We start from the raw sequence: 19,004 nt of genomic DNA, 5'->3' as shown, positions 1-19,004 counted from the left end.
AGGGGGCGTGGCTTTGATGATGTCAGCATATGACCCCATAGGACCGTTGGTAACCCGAAGGCCCTCCTTCATGCCAACTTTGGTTTGATTTGTCGTTTCTTTGGGAAGGTTATTGCATTTTTTTCACTTTGAGCGCGAATGCCAAGTTCGTGTCCCGTCCACGCCCCCTAAACATGGCCGAAAACTCATGATTTTGATAACTTTAATCCCCCATCCCTTAACTGCATGTTGACCAAATATGAAGCCGATAGCTCAAAATCTCTAGGAGGAGTTTGTTAAAGTTCGAGGTGAGTAAAAGTGAAAAACGGGCAAAAATCGGCCTTTGACACAAAATGGGCGACTTCCTGTGCGTTTTAGGGCATACTCCCAAGAGACTTTTTTTCTTAGTTTGAGGAGTTCTAGCATTGTGCCAAATTTCAGATCTGTACGACTTACGGTTCGGCCTATCTCACGTTTGGGGGCGTGGCTAAGTGGTTTGGCCACGCCCACTGACGACGACATTAAGGATCAAGAATTTTAGTCGGGGGACAATTTTGGGTAAAATTATACGCGTTTTGGGGAATGGCAAAGTCCCCATATTGCCCCGCCAAAAGTCCCCGGAATAATAATAATAATAATAATAATTCTAGCGATTACAATAGGCCCTTGCAGTTTTTCTGCTCGGGCCTAAAAAAGGGTTTTTATGACAGAAACGTCAACCTATGTCCAGGTACAGTATAGTAAATACACTATATTTGACCAGGGCGCCCTTTGCAGGTATCACTGAGTGAATATTATATCAACTCAAGAACCACAGTGAATGTAACTAAACATGTTTTCATAATTTTTAATCAGTAAAATTTTGGTTCTCTTCTGTGCAACGTTGCTATTGTCACCGCTTTAAACGTGTTCATTTCATCATTGGTTTAACCCGTTGATTTCAACCAATCAGCACAATGTTCGATGAATTACGTAGGCCTTGACGTCATATCCGATTTAGCCACAGTCTGTTTGTCCAAAATAAACAGTTAACACTTTTTACTTTGAAGTTTTTGGGGTTTTTTTCTATAACTTTGCGGCTTTTTGTGTACAAAGAAAACGTGCAACGTCAGGAGAAACCGGAAGACAGTAGCTCAAGCTCAATCTATGCCCGGACAAAAAGATTCAGCCCCGTGTTCGGGAAGAGTCAACCCCTCACCAGTTTACAGTAAGCTAACTTTGAATGCTGCTTTTAGCGCACTATGCCAGAACTTTACAGCTAATGTTTGTCCAGGTTCGTTCTCGCTTGTCAAAGCTTTAAATAACTTTCTATTAACAACAACAGGTCCCTCAAAGGAAAAGCTGATAAATCCGAATCATATGCAGTGACTCCCGCTCTCAGCGAGGCTCCTAAAATCCCCGTCCGGTGTTGACTAACACCGGTGGATTTTCTTTCATCATGTCCCAGACCAACACATCTCTGCTGGACGAGGTGGTGCACTGGAGTCAAGAAACCTGTCGCCGGGAGCTGAAGTCTGTCCTGCCAAAACTTACAATATCCTCCCACGCGTCAATTAATCCCCAGGCCGGCTTTATTTTCACTTTCTTATGACTCAGAAAGAAATCTTTACAGTGAAGTGGTTAAAAATGCACGTTGTGTAACATTTTATATAAGTCAAATATTAACATTGTTAATGATTGTAGTTGTAAGCTAATGAGAGGATGTACCAGTTTAACTAAGATCCAGAAGGATTATAGATTTTGTAAAAATGCCTTAAAGTTGTTATTTTTGCCCCTGTTTATACATATTTACCAGAAGTCTTGACATATTTGGGACAATTATATCGATGATAAAAAGTGCCACCACTCAACAAATAAATCAGTTTCCAAAAAAATGTAATAAATAAATGGCACCAATGTTATAGTTTTGGTATATATATATATATATATAGGTGTTAATTATCTAAATATGTATTGAATTATTTCATATTTCCTGCTCTACAGTTCATGATGAAATAATTGAAACTGTCACTATGTCAAATACACCCTAACATTTGATTGGTTAACCTGCACAGTCGTTAAACTGCAAACCATTAACTTCAGCTATAATAACTGATTTTATATGGGTAATGCTGACCCATAAAATAAATTCACAATACCCTGCAACACAACATGGTAAAATAATGAATTCAGATTTTAAATGATGATTTCCATTTTTGATCATGTATTTTATCAGTAATTATATTTTTAAGTAACTATAGCCCCGGGACAGATCGCTGGTCAATTGCAGGGCACACAACAGTGAAAACAAACTGTATTAAAAAGCTTTTTCTTGACTGTTTCTACTCTTTGCATTATGAGGCAGATAGTTGGGATGATCATCTACGTAAGTAATCATTCTTTTTCTAAACGATCAAATAGGTTTCTATGTGTATTCTATGAACCATCTGTAACATAAACATGCACACAGGTATACTGAAGATAATCACAGAGATGTTCTTGCCACATATTGGTTTATCAGAGCTGGAAGAGGAGTGTTTTTCCATGATCCTACCAAAGGTACTCATTTATGTCTGATTTACCGATTCTTAAAAAAAGTGTAAACGATTTGTTCTAATAAGTGATGTTTTGTTTTTGTCTTGCACAATTTTCTGCAGGTAGTAACAATGTTCAACAGGATGATGAAAGAAATCATGAATCATGTTGGTGAACTTTCAAGTCAAAACACCGAACTGTGTGCTTTTCTAAGGAATATTCTGCAGGTATAGATACACAGTGTGATTCCAGATGGTTTTATAACCTCGTGAAAGTTTTGGTTTTGTATACGTTGTTTTCATTTGTACGGCAGAATCTTTGATGAGGCCTTTCCTAGCCGATGTTGTTTTCTTCAAGATCTGACCCGCCGATTGCAGCCGATTCAGTTTTTTTTGTAAACCATAATGAGAAATTTGCAACACATTCTTTGATAGATTTGGTAGTTTTGAACCCAAGAGGAGGAAATGAAGACATTATGAGATTATCCCCAATTTTACCGGTTTTATTCTCCCTTAACCAGCTGCTTGTGGGTGGCAGAATACATTTTATAATTCTGTTGACCTATAAGTGCCTGAGTGGCCTTGTACATCTCTCTGACCTGCTTCAACCTATTGTTCCTCTTCTGGCACTGAGATCATCTGATCAGGTGGTTTTAGTTGTCTAGAAAACTAGGCTGAACCTCAGAGGACATTGGGCTTTTTCAGTCGTGGCTCCTAAACTCTGGAGAAATCTTCCCTCCAACATTAGAACGACTTCTACTCTTAACGTTTTTAAATCTCTTTTAAAAACACATCCATTTTCCCTGACATTTAACTCTGTGTGAGTTGTCTTAGTAATTTATTGTTCTGTGCTCTCTGTTTATTGTTCTTAATTAGTTTTATTGTTTATTATTTTAGTCTCTGTCTTTGCCTTCTTTTGCTCAGCAATTTGGTAGCAACCTGTTATTTTTAAATGTGCTTTACGAGTACTATTTGACTTGACAATGTATGTACCAAACAAAAAGCCTCCAACCTGTATGGGATTTGTATTAAATTCAAAAGGAAACATCAAAGTACATAATGCTTTTTTTGGTGATGCATTTAAAGAATTGGGAAAAAAATCTGCCTTTTGAGCATTTGACTCACCAATCAAAGCAAAGTTCCGATCTTATTTCAGTCTCTGGCCGATTACATTTCCTCTAGTTAATACTTTACCAATACTTTGTTGTTTCTTTCAGGCAATGATGCAGGTGATCGATGCGCTTTCCCTTTGTGTGCGCCATGCTGGCTCATTTGAAGAAGGTCCTTGTTTGGATGCTATCCGTTCGCTGCCGACTTGCATCCTTAAAGTCCTGAGAGAAACATTTCAGCACTGCAAGGTTTGTTTATTCAGTTTACTGTAACTAGAAGAGGTGACTGATGTGTGAAAACAAGCTCATGTGTACAGGTAGATTTTGTTTGTAGTTTAAATGAGCTTGTGTGCAGATATGTTGCTTTTATGGATTCATTTTAAACGATAATGGTTTGTTTTTGTTAGTTTGGGTCCCATGAAAAAAAGAATCAGTGGCAACCAGAAAGTGTAGTGTCCAGCCTCTGGTTGGGAAAGAAAACAGGAATGCTTTCTCATGATAATTTGCCATTATCAGCAAACCCAAAAGCTACAGCAAAACAGAGCGTCTTCCCTATTCCCGGGTTGATATTGGGAGGGAGATAAAAGTAGGGAGATTTGCATGCTCACACTGTGGAATGAGACATATCTATGTACATTACCCCCCAAAATTGTTTTAGTATATTCATTCAAAAAATATGCTGTTGAACACAGAACAACTGAAATATTGAAACATTTCACCTGTCAGTTTCTAAAGATGTTCCAAATCTTTCATAGCAAACCTAAAACCTCTGATTCTAGTCTTATGAATTGAAAGTGATTTAAATGTGTAGACTTTTTTGTTGAGGGCTCTGTTGTGTTATTTCAATTACACCCAGTAACAGTTTTTTATAAGATAAAGATTTCTCAAGGAACTAGTGTAAACATAAAGAATAAAAATGACTTCAATATGCTGACTGCATGCTGTCGACAGGATAGTGAGATGGTTTACTGCGGCCGTCTGTCTCTGGTGGCCGATCTGCTGCAAGGACTCTTCAAGGAGGCCTATTCCCTGCAAAAGGGTCTACTGGAGGTCCTGGATAGGATCTCTCTGGACAGCAGCGCCTCAGATGAGGAGGTTTCTGACATTGTTACAGGTGTGTTTACATGTGTGCCCAGGTGTGGATCCCTCTTCTTTTACCTTACAGTATTAGTCACAAGTCTTCACTTTAGTGCATCAGGGTACATTTATTCAGTTTGTAACTCACTGAGCATATCTTTATTTTCTAGTGATTCACAGCCTTTTGGATATCTGCTCCATTATTTCCAACCTAGATATTGCACTGCATGCAAACACATGGAAGTTCCTCATCAAGTAAGTGATTTATTGTTCTGTTATTCGATAAACATTTTTCGTTTATCTTCCTTGAGGTTTTTATCGTGTCCCATTACAGACACATACTTCTGTGTTTTTCGTAGGGATTGTATCTGACATATCAACACAAAGTAATGCATAATAATGAAGTAGATGGAAAATGAAACATTTTTTTCAGAATATTTTACAACAAAAAATTCTGTAAAGTGTCACGTGGATTTGTAATCCTAGACATTTGCCGCAATTCCAAATCTTATTTGGAGACTGACATTTTTGCCCATTTTTCCTCGCAAAGCAGCTCAGGCTCAGTCTGCTTGGATGGTGAGTGTCTATGTGCATCCGTTCTCAAGCCTGGCAACAGATTGTCAATTGGATTTAGGTCTGATCTTTGATTAGGCCATTTTAACACATGAATATGCTTTGATCTAGACCATCACATTGTATCTCAGGCTGTATCTTTAACAGATTGTTGACGACCCTGAATCTGACTCATCTTCCCATGAATTCTGACCAGCTTCAATGTCCCAGCCAATGAAACACATCCTAACAGGAAGACGCTGTCCCCACCATGTTTCACCGTGGGTGGTGTTGAGTGAGAGTGATTCACTGCACTGCCAGGAAGTTCTGTTTTTTTTCCCCCCATCTTAACAGAGAAACTCTCCTCTACATTACTTGCTACCAACTCTTAGTGGGACTTTATATTCAGTTCTTTTACCAATAATTTTCTCCTTGTTACTCTGAATAAGGCCAGATTTGTGGAATACACAACTAGTAGTTGTCCTGTCGTTGTTTATTTGTAAACTAATTAAAAAAACTATTAATTCCATATTACATATTCCCTCGGCGTCAGATTTTTGTGTTGGTCTATCGCCTAACATCCCAGTGGAATACAGTGATGCTTGTGGTTGACAAAATGTGAAAACGTTTAAGTTTATATATATATTTTTACAGGATAATGGAGCTAAATCAATCAAGAATTGAACGTATGTCCCAGTTATGTATTACATTTGAAATTATTTTGTGTAGACAGAGCCTGAAGTACCAGTCGTTGGTGGAGGAACATCTGCAACATGGCGACATCATCAAAAACCTGTCTGACAACCTACTGGCTTCCTTCCACAGCAGTGTGGACATGGCTGAACAGATTAGGCAGGCAGGTTTACAGGTTGGAAAGATCTGATTCGATATTTTAATTCATCAAAGTATGAGATATTTATTAATCATATATTATGCTGGTTGTTTTTATCTACATTTGACCATTTTTAGTGATGCTGTATGTAAAAGGAGCACCTTATAAGTATTTATGACTTGACTCTATCAAAGGTTTTAATATAAATGTTCTTGCAGGAGGCTGTTCAGAGTCCAGAGTACAAACTTTTCCAGAAAACTGCAAAGATGTGCAGATTCTTTGCTAACTCTTTGGTCCACTACATAAAGGTATTGAAACTGTCTCTGTAACACATTACTTTCTACTTAGAAAGTCATTTTAGTCATTATTTCCTTTTTTTTAATCATCTTTGTGCTCTTAACAGGAATTTAAATATTTTCTGACAAAAAAATCCAGCTGCTTTCACCAACTCTACCTCCAGATCATCAGGTAGAAATGGTTTCCATCCTCTCTTAAAAAGGAGATTTAACTTTTAGACATTTTGGATTCATGTTCTCTTCCTGGTTATGATGAGCTTTGTGTCTTTCAGTAAGTTCCCTCCAAGTTTGTGTGCTCCATCGCTGCCCACAGCTCTAGCCGGGGAGCTAAATGCATCAGCTCTGGTTCCGATGGATACTTTCCTGCTCCAGCTGTTACCTCTAAGGCCCTTTGCTGAAGTCGTGCTGCAGCCAGACATATGTGAGTTTGCATTTTTAAAAACTGACATTTTTAGAAGAACACTAGAAATGAGACCTTGATAGCAAAACATCTAAAAGCCAGTTTCATATGTCAGAAGATCAGAGTTTCCTTAGAGAGACAAATCTGAACAAATACGCTTTTTAGGAAGACATCCATGTTTTCTTTGCAATTTAATATGTTGACTAAAATGACACCCGGTTATTTATGTAAATCAACTATTAAAATCTACTGAATGCTAATCATTACTGGGGGGGGACTTCTTCTTCTTCCCTTCTCAAATTAATAGTTAATTCCTCAGTTTTTTGCTTTAATTAGTTAGACTCGCTTTAATATGTTGTCACAAGACCTCTCTTTTGTGGGTCAGTTCATCACCCAGATGAAGAGAAGATTTTAGAAGATATAGACGTGGTATGGTTGGCATGTCACTAAGAAACTGCAGCTAAGAAGCAACTACTTCAATAAAACTTTGCTGCTGAGATTAAAACAATTATTTTTATTTCCAGTGGCTTGATAGGTTGCTCATTATCTGGGGTCAGAAAGATATCAACACTTTTAGTTATCGAGACATTCGCCGACGTTATTGCATATTGCATGTTTTCCAAATATAACGCCGCTCATACAATACAATACAACCATGCCCTGTAGTGTTCCTGTATACGTTCAAATGGGGTCCGTTTGTTTTCAGTACTAGTATTGTCCAAAGCAATAAAACTGTTTTTCTTTGCAGCAAACTAAAGTCAGAATAAGCACCCAACATTCCTCAAAAAGGTAGACCATATGGTTCCAGCTGCTAATCTATTCTTAATCAATTGCATATGCAATATCCTGCATGCAGGGTTGAGTCCTGAACATGAACTTCCTCATCTTCTCCTGCTGGTGAACATTCTGGGACAGCTTCTCAGCCAGTCAGAGGAAGTGATGCAGCTTTGGTACCCTGGAAATCAGTTCCCAGAAGATACACCGAGGTGACCGGGGTTTCATCAAGGCTTTGTTTTCTTCTCGTAGACCAAGTGTCACTGAAGATTAGTGTTCTTTTGTTATTATTATTTCAGTATTTTACTATTATGCTTAAAATTCTACCCTCATATGTCTTAACAGTCATTTTCCTTTTTTTTATTGGTGATTTCCCAGATTGTATTGTAGGTAAATTTAATCATATGAACCCCATTCAGACTGAGACAATAAAGTCTTTGTCAATATATTGCGTTTGCTTGCGCTGGTATAAATCTGATAATTTGTTACCAGTTTAAATGAAAAGGAGGTGTATTCTGGTAGAGTGTAAAAACATTTTCTCTTTGTTCTCCCCCCAGGCTTCCTCTCTATGAGGCTATCTTTATTGGCTTCCGACGATGCTATACTGAGCGTAAAGTACCAGTGCTATTGCCAGGGGTGATGCTGAAGGGTCAGGCCCAGGCCGATGTCACTCTGCACCAACACATCTGTGTTCAGCTCTGTGCCAGTGTGGCTGTGCTCCCTCCAGTCTACTTTCCTGTACTGGTAAGGCCTGGATGCCCAACCACTTACTCACGTCAAACCAAATTAGATCTGGTTCACATTCATAGCACAAATGCTCCAAATCTCAGACTGCTTGAGCAATTAACACCGTGGCAAGTCAATAAAGCTTGCTAACTACACTTCCCCCTTAAATTAGCAACTGGGCTTTTTCAACAAGCCACCATGAGCAAAATTGGCCTGTAATTCTGTGGCTTAGAACCTCCACTTCAGGCCCAAAAGGTGTCATTGATTCCATAAAAATGCTCATGTGCTTTTTGTATGATATTGGAGCGGCCAATCCTAACTATTTGCATGGTGGGACTTTGCAGTTAATTTGATAGTTAGTTACGTGTCAAACAAAAAACGGAACCACATTAACCTTTGTTTATTGAAAAAGAGTGCGGACATATGCTGAGAATCTTAAGGGTTTATTCTTAGGTTTATTATTACGAGTTTACTATTAAGGGTTCATTATTAGCTTTAAAAGTTTATTCTTAGGAAAAGTTGAAAAAGGAAAATCATATGGAGGAACACAAAATAAGTATTTTACTGCCGGAGGAGAATGGATTTGAGAATATTGTCCAGTGTCCATTGATAAGGACTCTGGACCATCTCTGATGGTGACGAGTCCGCGTACAGATGGGAGGTGGACCATCTGTTGGACTGGTGCAGCCAGAACAACCTTGAGCTCAACGCTCTAAAGACAGTGGAGATGGTTGTGGACTTCAGGCAGAACCCTGCCCCACCTGCCCCCATCACCCTCTGTGACTCCACAATTGACACTGGAATCTTTCCGCTTCCTGGGAACCATCATCTCCCAGGATCTCAAGTGGGAGCCAAACATCAGCTCCCTCATCAAGAAAGCCCAGCAGAGGATGTTCTTCCTGCGGCAGCTGAAGAAATTCAACCTGCCAAAGACTATGATGGTGCACTTCTACACAGCCATCATTGAGTCCATCCTCACCTCCTCCATCACCATCTGGTACGCCGCTGCTACAGCCAAGGATAAGGGCAGGCTGCAGCGTGTCATTCGGTCTGCTGAGAAGGTGATTGGCTGCAGTCTACTGTCGCTCCAGGAACTGTACACCTCCAGGACCCTGAAGCGGGCAGGGAAGATTCTGGCTGATCCCTCCCACCCTGGTCACAGACTCTTTGAGACTCTCCCCTCTGGCAGGAGGCTGCGGTCCATCCGGACCAAAACCTGACGCCACAAGAACAGTTTTTTCCCATCTGCCACCAGCCTGGTTAACAAAGCCCAGAAACCACCCTGACACTCTCCCTTTCCCCCACACCCCCCCTTTTTTGCTGACAGGACACCTGTAACCTGTAACTCTATGCGTTACATTAACACTCAGCTTGGAGTCCTGCTTTACTTGCACTGCCATACTTGCACAATGATCACCTGCACTGTTGTATTGCTCTTGCATCTTATACTGCTCTATACTTACTCTCACTCACTTAAAACTGTGCACATATATTTATATTATATTGTAGATATGTTTATACTGTTTAATTTTTATTGTATTGCACCGACTACGCCAAAACAAATTCCTTGTATGTCCAAAAACGTACTTGGCAATAAAGCTTTTCTGATTCTGATTCTGAAACAGAGGTTAGTTTCCAATCATATATTTACTTTGGGTAGCCTAAAAACCAGCTATGCTTTCATGTAGGATTAAACCTCATTCAAGGCAAGTTTTTCTTTTACTTTCATTTCTTCATATCTGTTAAATATGTGGTGTATTTCTTTTTACCTCCTCCCTATTGTGTTTTGTGTTGTTTGGCTCTCGTCAATCTGACTTCCCTTCTTTTATCTCCCTCCTTCAGGAACGTTGTTTGGTTGACGCTGTTCTGCAGGCAGATACTCCAACAGCTTTATTGGCAGCAGATGTGTGGTGCTTTACAGCACGGTTAGTCATTTAACAGTAAATGTTCTTTTTATTTGAAATCAGTGAGAAGGATCTGTTAAACCATGATGCATATGAACTGCTCCTAAAATGAGGTGTCAGACTTTTTCTGATGCAATTAAGTAATGAATAGTTAAACTGTTCAGGGTAGATGCTCACAGTGCGGGAGGAAGGATTGTAACTAGTCTGTTGCTTAAAAGTTCACACATCAGCAGGTTTTAACTATGACACTCTCTTCACCGTGCTTCACAACAAACTGTTTGCTTTTCTTGTGCTTGATCTTTTGTTTTCCATAAATAGTGCTTAGCAATTAACCAGTGTTCATATTTTACTTATTTGCCATCACTATTTCTTAAGAACACCTCTTTTGCAAACTTGAATCATGATATCGAAACTTGCAAGATGCTAAGAAACTACATTTAAGTGATACTTGTAGGACCATCACTACCCTGCAGTCACAAGAGCGTTTTTTTAACAATAACTGACTGTTAAATCTAATTTATGCTTACAGATATGGGACAGCAGAACTTTGCCTACATCATGTCCTCCTTCTTGCACAGATGGTGGGTAAAAACAGAAGAACTTTATTAACATCCCAAACTTAGCACACCAGTTTCATTATGGAGTTGGTCCACGCTTTGCAGCTTTAACAGCTTCAGCTCTTCTGGGAAGACTCTCCACAAGGTTTACGAGTCTCTATGGGGTTTTTTAAGCGTTCTTCCAAAGCACATCTGTGAGATCTCATCTGTGTTGGAGGTGAAGGCCTGGCTCACAGTCTCCACTCTAATTTGTCTGTGCAGGCCAGTCAAGTTCTCCCAAACGTAGCACGCTCATCCATGTCCGTATGGACCGTGCTCTGTGCACTGGTGTGCTGTCATGTTTAATCAGGAAGGAGCTGTTCTCACATAGCCAGGAGCGTGCAGGTGTCCTAGATGTCTTTGCATGTTGTGACATTAGGAGTTCCTTTCACTAGTACCAAGGGGGCAAGTCCAGGCCGAGTGCCGTTTCCCCAGCAACCACCATTACCAACTATCACAGTGCCAGGCAGAGAGGCATGATTCCACACTTCAAAGAACCGGTCTCCACTGCTCTAGAGTCCCTTTTGTAGACTTGGGCTAAATTGAAGGCCACATGAAGTTAGGAGGTCTCTAGCTATTGACCTCTGCACACTTGTGTCTGCTCGGCATGTGCTGTTCTGGCTCTGTAAGTTTACACAGCCTACTACTGTAGCTGAGTTAATGTGTTATAATACCACTTCGGGTGGCATACCTATCATAGTACCATGCTTAAATTCCTGAACTCCAGAGCAACCCAAGATGGTGGAGTTTATAGACCTGTCTCTATGAAAGTGATTGGAACACCTGAATTCTGTGATCTGAAGGTTTGGAGTAATACTTTTAGCAGTACAATGTATGTCAAATACATTTGCTTTGGATATGCCTTCACTCTCCTATTCAGACTCTCCATCACCTCCTATCTGCTTGTTTTTCCTCCTCTAGGTGAAAGCCTGCAGCACTGAGAGTTACCAGTTGTTCCACCTGGGATTGCTACTGAAACGCATGGTTTTCCTTATGACCCCAAGCCACCAGGTTAGAGCCATTAAGATCTGAGATGCAAAATAATGTTAGATGCTCAGAAAGAGGGTAGTGATGATGTTTCAGCTAGCGGGTTGAATATAGCCGTTTGGCTGTTTAGAAAAAGAAGAAGATAAATTGTAAATAATTTAGGTGGACTTGGAAATTGTTAGACAGTCCAGTATCTAAAACAAGCTTGAGGACTAAGTTTTATTTTAAAGCGCTGCCATCTTCGTCTGCAGGGCAGCTTTTCTCTCAGGACATTAAATGATGACTCTCTTGACTCCAGTTTCTGCCATAACTGGGTGACATCTGGACCTTCAGCTTACTCAACAATCGCTTTGCATGAGGATAAACTTTCAAAGTATTTTGTAAAAATTAAATTTCTGAAGTAAAATAAACATATTGGCCCATTATGTTTAAAATTCAAACTTCAGTATCTTAAGATAATAAAAAAATATATAAACTAAGCTAAATAGGCTCAATAATTAATGGAAGAACGCCAGCCCCAGACGTTGTTTTATTTAAACCAAGAAAAAAAACACTTGGATTAACAAAATTATTTATTTAAGAGTTCCTGGAGAAGATAGACAGCTGTAGAGATTAAGACAGAATCAATGTTTTTATCACAATCAGTGAGGCCAAACATCTACAGCTAAATGTTTCTGTATCCAAGTCATTAAGAAGCCCTTTATAAACAATTTTCAGAGACAATGACCTTAATTTTTATGTCTTATAATAAAACTTTAACAATTTGATTGAGATCACATCATCTTAAAAGGAAAAAGGAAACTCGGATCACAACCAAGAGCTCAAGATGACATTTTGTCAATATAACGATGAAATCAAATTGTGACCAAAGCAAAATGAGTTTGATTGGTCATTTTAAGATAAAGAAATAAAAAAGTAGCATCACTACAAACTTATCTTGTGATTATATAAGACGGTGAACTTAGCAAGAAAACACGAGACAGAGCTCTAATTATCTCGATATAACAAGATAATACAACTGCTATGAAGCTGAAGATCTCGTTACCTCAAAATAATCAAATACACAGCTTGTCTCTTGATGTGTTCCTAATTTGTATTTTTGTGTAGCTGTCTGAAAACCCTTTGATATGAGCTCGAAAGGGTGGGCAGTTATTGTTTCCATAATTATTATTCTTGTGTTTTTTTTTGTTTACATTGTAGGAATAGCGATTTACTGTGATAACCGTCACCTCTAATTAGTGATGTATGTGGACCCGATTGTTTCTTGTACTCTTTGTTACACTGTTGGCCCCATGCGAGCATCAGTAAATATCAACATATTAAAAAGATATGATTACGGTAGATGCCATAATTGTGTACTGTTTAGTGGTACAGTGGCACTGTTATTGCAGCTGAAGTAGCCTATTTTGATTATTTGCTTTGGGTAGAGGCTTCTTCCTTACCTCAACCCACCCTGTTTTTTATTATTATTACTAATAACCTTAAGCTTTTTTGTTTCCAGTTGGAGTTTGTGGCAAAGTTCCCACCATCAAATGTGGAAAATCTCCCGGTGTGGCATCACGTCCTCCTCAGAGCTCTTTCTCAGGATGTGCGTCGCCGTGTGGAGACAGAAATCATTGGTCTGATGCAAAGGGTTCTAAAGGAGTGGCAGGATGGAGGATACAAACTGGGACAAGTGGACAAAGTGGTGAGGACAGTCCTGGATATGTGATGCTATCAGGGGTGTTTGTATCTTTCATAGTCCTCTGCTGTCAGCTGTATGCATCAAGGCAAAAAGGGGACCTGGGCCATCAAATGTGTAGACATCAAGTTTAGTTCTGTTTTTTCACCAAAGCAAATAAGGGAACAATAGATCCTATCAAGATTACGGTAGGCCTGTTCCCAAGGCTAAAGACAGCTGACATTTAGTATCTTGACAGATTGTTTATCTTGTTGAGAACCCATCCATTGTCTTCCGCTTATCTGGTGTCGGGTCGCGGGGGCTGCAGCCTAAGCAGAGAGACCCAGACTTCCCTCTCCCCAGCCACTTGGGCCAGCTCGTCTGGGGGAATCCCAAGGCCAGCCGAGAAACATAGTCCCTCCAGCGTGTCCTGGGTCTTCTTCTGGGCCTCCCGGTGGGACGTGCCCAGAACACCTCACCAGGGAGGCGTCCAGGAGGCATCCTAACCAGATGTCCGAGCCACCTCAACTGGCTCCTCTCGTCGTGGAGAAGCAGCGGCTCTACTCTGAGCCCCTCTGATAACCGAGCTTCTCACCCTATCTCTAAGGGAGAGCCTAGACACCCTGCGGAGAAAACTCATTTCGGCCGCTTGTATCTGCGATTTCGTTTTTTCGGTCACGACCCAAATCTCATGACCATAGATGAGGGTAGGAACGTAGATCGACCGGTAAATCGAGAGCTTCGCTTTTTGACTCAGCTCTCTCTTCACCACGACAGACCGGTACAGCACCCACATCACTGCTGACGCAGCACCAAGCCGTCTGTAGATCTCCCGCTCCATTTTTCCCTCATTTGTGAACAAGACCCCAAGATACTTGAACTCCTCCACTTGAAGCAGGACCTCCCCCACGACTTGGAGGAGGCACTCTACCCTTTTCCGGCTCAAGACCATGGCCTCGGACTTGGAGGCACTGATTCTCATCCCGGCCGCTTCACACTCAGCTGCAAAGTGTTCCAGTGAGAGCTGTAGATCACGAGCTGATGAAGCCAATAGGACCGCATCCCAAAAAGCAGAGACGCAGACGCAGTCCTACAGCCACCAAAGTGGATCCCCTCAACACCTTGGCCGCGCCTACAAATTCTGTCCATAAAAGTTATGAACAGAATCGGTGACAAAGGGCAACCTTGGCGGAGTCCAACCCTCACCTGAAAAGAGTCCGACTTACTGCCGGCAATGAGAACCAAGTTCTGACACTGGTCACACTGAGACCTAACAGCCCGTATCAAAGGGCCTGGTACCCCATACTCCCAGAGTACACCCCACAGGACTCCCTGAGAGACACGGTCGAACGCCTTCTCCAAGTCCACAAAGCACATGTAGACTGGTTGGGCGAACTCCCATGCACCCACCAGGACCCTGCTGAGGGTGTAGAGCTGGTCTAGTGTTCCACGGCCAGGATGAAAACCACACTGCTCTTCCTGAATCCGAGGTTCGACTATCTGACGGACCCAACTCTCCAGAACCCCCGAATAGACCTAACCAGGGAGGGTTTACCAGGGAGGCTTAAGAGTGTCACTCCCCTATAGTTGGTGAATACCCTTTCTGAATTCAGACCTGTGTTCTGTTGAATTAATACTTTTCTTGCTTTATTGCAACATAAATATATTACATTTAATATCAAAGTTTATTTAAAACAATTACAATTACATTGGGGCGTTAACAGCCCGGCAGCTATCAGTTCCGTTGTTCCAGAATGATCCACGGGGAAGAAAACAACACAGGGAGGCAGGGTGGAGAAATCTGAGTTTAGAAATGAATGAATTCTTGTTGTCTTGCATTGTCTGTTCTGCTGCCAGAACACAGCGCTGGGGTCCGTCCTCGCTGCGCTTCGAGGGCAGTCTTCTCCTGAGGAACCATGTTTGTTGTCTGCAGTGAGGATGACCACACAGCTGTGGTCACGAATGAGTCCCAGTCAGGTGACTAAAGCATGCAGATATACCCACGCTAAATTAGAGTCGGGTTTGACTGATATCTGTGTAACTTGTCATAAACCAGTTGCAGACCCACCCGGTGCTCCAGCATACTTTAACGCTGCTCCTGTCAGCAACAACTGTTGTTGTAAAGAGCATCAAGCTCGAAACCATTTCTCAGGTAAAGTTTAGTTTGGTTTTTACACATTAGAGTCAAAAGGTGGAAGATGTTTCTGTTGACAGCTCGGTGTTATTTTAGGCTCTGCTGTGTCTAGAAGCTGTGGTCTCTCAGAAATGTCCAGACCATTTACTGCTGGCTGCTCTGGAGTTTCTCTCCTCCCTGGGAAAGATCTTTTTTCCTCCAGACAGTCAGGTAATGAAGTACAAAAACATCTTAATAAATTACAGCATCATTGAAAGGTTCGTTTGTTTTAGTAATTTACTTAAAAAAGGGAAGCTCATATAGATTAATTAGACACACTGAAATGTTTATTTTATTTTTGATGATTATGGCTTATAGCCAATAAAAAACCTGAAGCTGTTTCAGGAAATTAGAATATTAAACTAAGATTTTTAAAACTGGAACATAGGCTTACTGAAAAGTATAGTATTACAAATTGTTTTGTGTTTTTAATTAATATCCTTATTTATAGTGATTTAAAAGGGGATCTTAGTCCACTTTTATGTTATCTAACGATAAAATTAAGAACACAATTTTAGGTACAAACATTAAAAAAACTGTATAATTTTTTACCAGTTTTACATGTTCTGGTCCCACAGAGTCAGGTTCGTCCTAGATTGAGCAGCCTGTTTGGAGTCCTTCTGGCTGACAAGTCCTGGCTGCTACATCAGCACGCCCTAGAGGCATTTTCTTACTTTGCAGAGGTAAGACATGAACTTACCAATGTCCATTTTTCAAATCTTTAATTGTGCCAAATGTTTGAAATCTGACGGTGATGAAATGAAATGCGGTTGGGTGCAAAGTCAATAAAAAAAAACATTTGCACAGTGTTTTAGTCCTGCCACAAAGAGACATACTTGCAATCAGCTCAGGGGGAAGTGTTAACAAAGGCAGAGCAGCTGTCAGCGTATCTTTGCATCAGAAGGACTTTACAAGCAAGGATGTTGCTGCTAAAAAAGATTGTACCCAAATCAACCATTCAAGGCGAGGTTCAGCTGCTCCTTCCTCTGATTAAACCCCGTTCAGACTGTTTACGACGTCTGGAAAAAGAAAGATAAGCAGTACTATGAGGCCTGTCACGCCAAAAGTGAAGCAACTCAAAAGATTTAAATTTTGAGTCAATATGTTTCCTAAAATTAAAACCCTTTAAAAGGTATGACACTACACTATAAAAAACATCTGACAAGACATCTGGCAACAATGACACGGTGTGGTTTGTGGAAAACAAAATTCATAAAACCTTTGACCACGACTGTCGGCGCTGATACCTGACTAATTGTAATATCTCCCTGTGGCTCTGCAGAATACAAACCATGAAGAGGTCATTTCCCAGAGTTTGTGTGTGGAAGAAACAAAGACCAGAGTGGTCAATTACCTTAGCAAGGTAGGTGATATAAACATTTAATGCGGAGAGGATTGACTGAGATTGAAACAGATTTTTTTTTTCTGTAGACAATGAACTCACAAGAAGATGTGGGGTCACGGCTGCAAAGGCTGAAACAGGAGAAATCAGTGATCGAGCAACACAACGAGAAGCTGGAGAGCAAAAAAAGCGTCTCAGATAAGCAGGCTGCTGAATCCGAAGCCATCACAGACTCTGAGGTTAGCAGCATTATGAGGCTCTGATTTTATCGTCTTTCTGTGCGCAGCTAAAAGTAGTACCAGACCAATGCAATCAATTAATACATTTTAAACACAACAGACCTGCATAAATGTAACATAACTTACTTACTTAGTAACCTATCCTTAACTTACTGAGTTGCTTAAGCAGATTTTTACTTTGCCATTTGTGTTAGGATTTGGCTCTTAGATGTGGGTTGAAGTTACCAAACCTTCAGCCTTTATGAAGTAGCCTATACAGCAAACATTATTAGTAGGTTTTAATCAACTATTAAAATCTATTTTTCAAGCCGAATAATGTTAAATATACACTGTTCTGAAGGAGCTGGTAATGATAGGGTAACCAGGGTAATACCATCACAGACTCTCTGACATACTACTGCCACTGGGAATAATACCCTCCCTCCGCAACTGGGTCCTGGATTTCCTGACACCCAGTCCACAGACTGAATCCAAGCAAATCGGTCTCCTGCCGTCACTCTAAATAATGGTTCCCTTCAGGCCCGTGTCCTGAATCTGATTCTGTTCTGCTCAACTGAACATCCAGCCCGTCACTGGGCAAAATGTGCAAACAATATAGCAGTGGTGGGTCTAACTAACTCACAGCGCCGAGTCTGCTTATCAGCGGGAGTGTGAGGGTACCAACCATCTTTATTGATGGGGGGGAAGAACTCCTGATTAATTTCAGAACAAGAAGTCACATTCCTCGTTCACTGCTGAGGCAGCCATTGAAATGGTTAGTATAGGAAACGCCTTCATACATTAATCACAGTATGGTGCTATGCCTGATTTTGCCAGTTAGCTTGTTTTTAATCATTATACTTGTATAGCAGCACTGTGTGATAGTTGTCCTGTTGACTTGTCTTTGCTTTAATAATTTTATTTTACTGTGCAGTGATTTGAATGTCTTGTTTTATTGTATGTTATTTATTTTAGTGTGCTGTCAGCCCTAAGAAACAGATAGTTTCATGCAAATATATAACGAAAAAGAACCTTGAGTGTTTTGACTTTAATTAACTAAATACAGATTTACCTCTACACGTACGGTGTAGGAAAGTCTGAATGCCAGGTGATTAAATTCCTCCAGACAGAGCAGCTTGATGTCCCATTTCTTGAGCCTTATGGCTTTGCCAGTGTATGAACACCTTGTTTACGTTGCCAGCGCTACATTACACAGAACCAATAACTGTGTTGCTATTAAATACAATTTAAGACCTCCTGATGGGACATCTGAACATTACGTAGACCTTTATGACCGTGCACCCTGATATCGCACAAAAACAAGCATGTTAATAGAAGAAAATGTTGAACTGGTATTTTCCTGCCTGTTCAAACGGTAACCGAAAACTCAACTAAATTTGACTGTTGTCTGTGCCTTAATGGTATCCTTAAATCTATAAATGTTTTAAAGTATAAAGGGGGATAATCATTTAAAATACATTGAGTTAACTTTATTTTCACTGTGATTTCCTTCCTCTTAGCCAAGCCCAAAGAGAGCTCGACAGGAGACAAATGCAGAGGAGGAATACGACCGCCACATCCAGGCAGCTCAGAGCTCATTAAAAGCCCTTCAAGCTCTCGTACAGAATGAAAACAACCCAACAGCATCACTTCCATTGTGGCTGGAAGCCAAACTTCAGGAACTGCTGACCCTCATAACAGAAATTACTTCAGTCAGACACATAACCTAGCATTTTTAACTTATTTAAAAAAAAGACCGTTCTTGTACAATGAATTGGATCGGTGTCATTTTGAATTTATTTTGCCCCTAATGTTTTTGATACTGGTTATTAAATGTACAAAAAAACTGAGCATTTGTAATCTATT

The 19,004-nt window shown here is 40.5% G+C and overlaps 1 protein-coding gene across 2 annotated transcripts; it reads left to right on the top strand.

The window, feature by feature from the left end:
* Positions 1-963: 963 nt before the first annotated feature.
* On the top strand, positions 964-18,988 carry c9h1orf112 (chromosome 9 C1orf112 homolog). 2 transcript variants are annotated; one of them, XM_047375648.1, is made up of 25 exons: positions 964-1,186; positions 1,304-1,513; positions 2,305-2,344; positions 2,429-2,517; positions 2,616-2,720; positions 3,710-3,850; positions 4,553-4,715; positions 4,849-4,933; positions 5,960-6,086; positions 6,281-6,370; positions 6,466-6,530; positions 6,631-6,779; positions 7,615-7,744; positions 8,090-8,276; positions 10,101-10,183; positions 10,692-10,743; positions 11,680-11,769; positions 13,247-13,432; positions 15,263-15,382; positions 15,462-15,557; positions 15,636-15,749; positions 16,157-16,261; positions 16,861-16,941; positions 17,010-17,159; positions 18,659-18,988. In XM_047375648.1, the coding sequence occupies exons 2-25, from the start codon at positions 1,418-1,420 to the stop codon at positions 18,866-18,868; spliced, it is 2,754 nt and encodes a 917-aa protein (XP_047231604.1). In that variant the 5' UTR covers positions 964-1,186; positions 1,304-1,417; the 3' UTR covers positions 18,869-18,988. The 2 variants fall into 2 exon arrangements, with proteins under 2 accessions (XP_047231604.1, XP_047231603.1); XM_047375647.1 differs by having other exon boundaries at positions 5,960-6,098.
* The last annotated feature ends 16 nt before the right edge of the window (positions 18,989-19,004 follow it).

Source organism: Girardinichthys multiradiatus, chromosome 9, assembly GCF_021462225.1.
Source record: "Girardinichthys multiradiatus isolate DD_20200921_A chromosome 9, DD_fGirMul_XY1, whole genome shotgun sequence".
Classification (NCBI taxonomy): domain Eukaryota; kingdom Metazoa; phylum Chordata; class Actinopteri; order Cyprinodontiformes; family Goodeidae; genus Girardinichthys; species Girardinichthys multiradiatus.
This window is presented reverse-complemented; position numbering and strand designations above follow the sequence as displayed.

Coding starts and splice junctions, on each gene's coding strand:
- c9h1orf112 (XM_047375647.1), top strand. CDS start 1,418: ATGTCCCAGACCAACACATCTCTGCTGGACGAGGTGGTGCACTGGAGT. Junction 10,184..10,691: donor GTGTGGTGCTTTACAGCACG/GTTAGTCATTTA, acceptor TTATGCTTACAG/ATATGGGACAGCAGAACTTT. Junction 10,744..11,679: donor TCCTCCTTCTTGCACAGATG/GTGGGTAAAAAC, acceptor TTCCTCCTCTAG/GTGAAAGCCTGCAGCACTGA.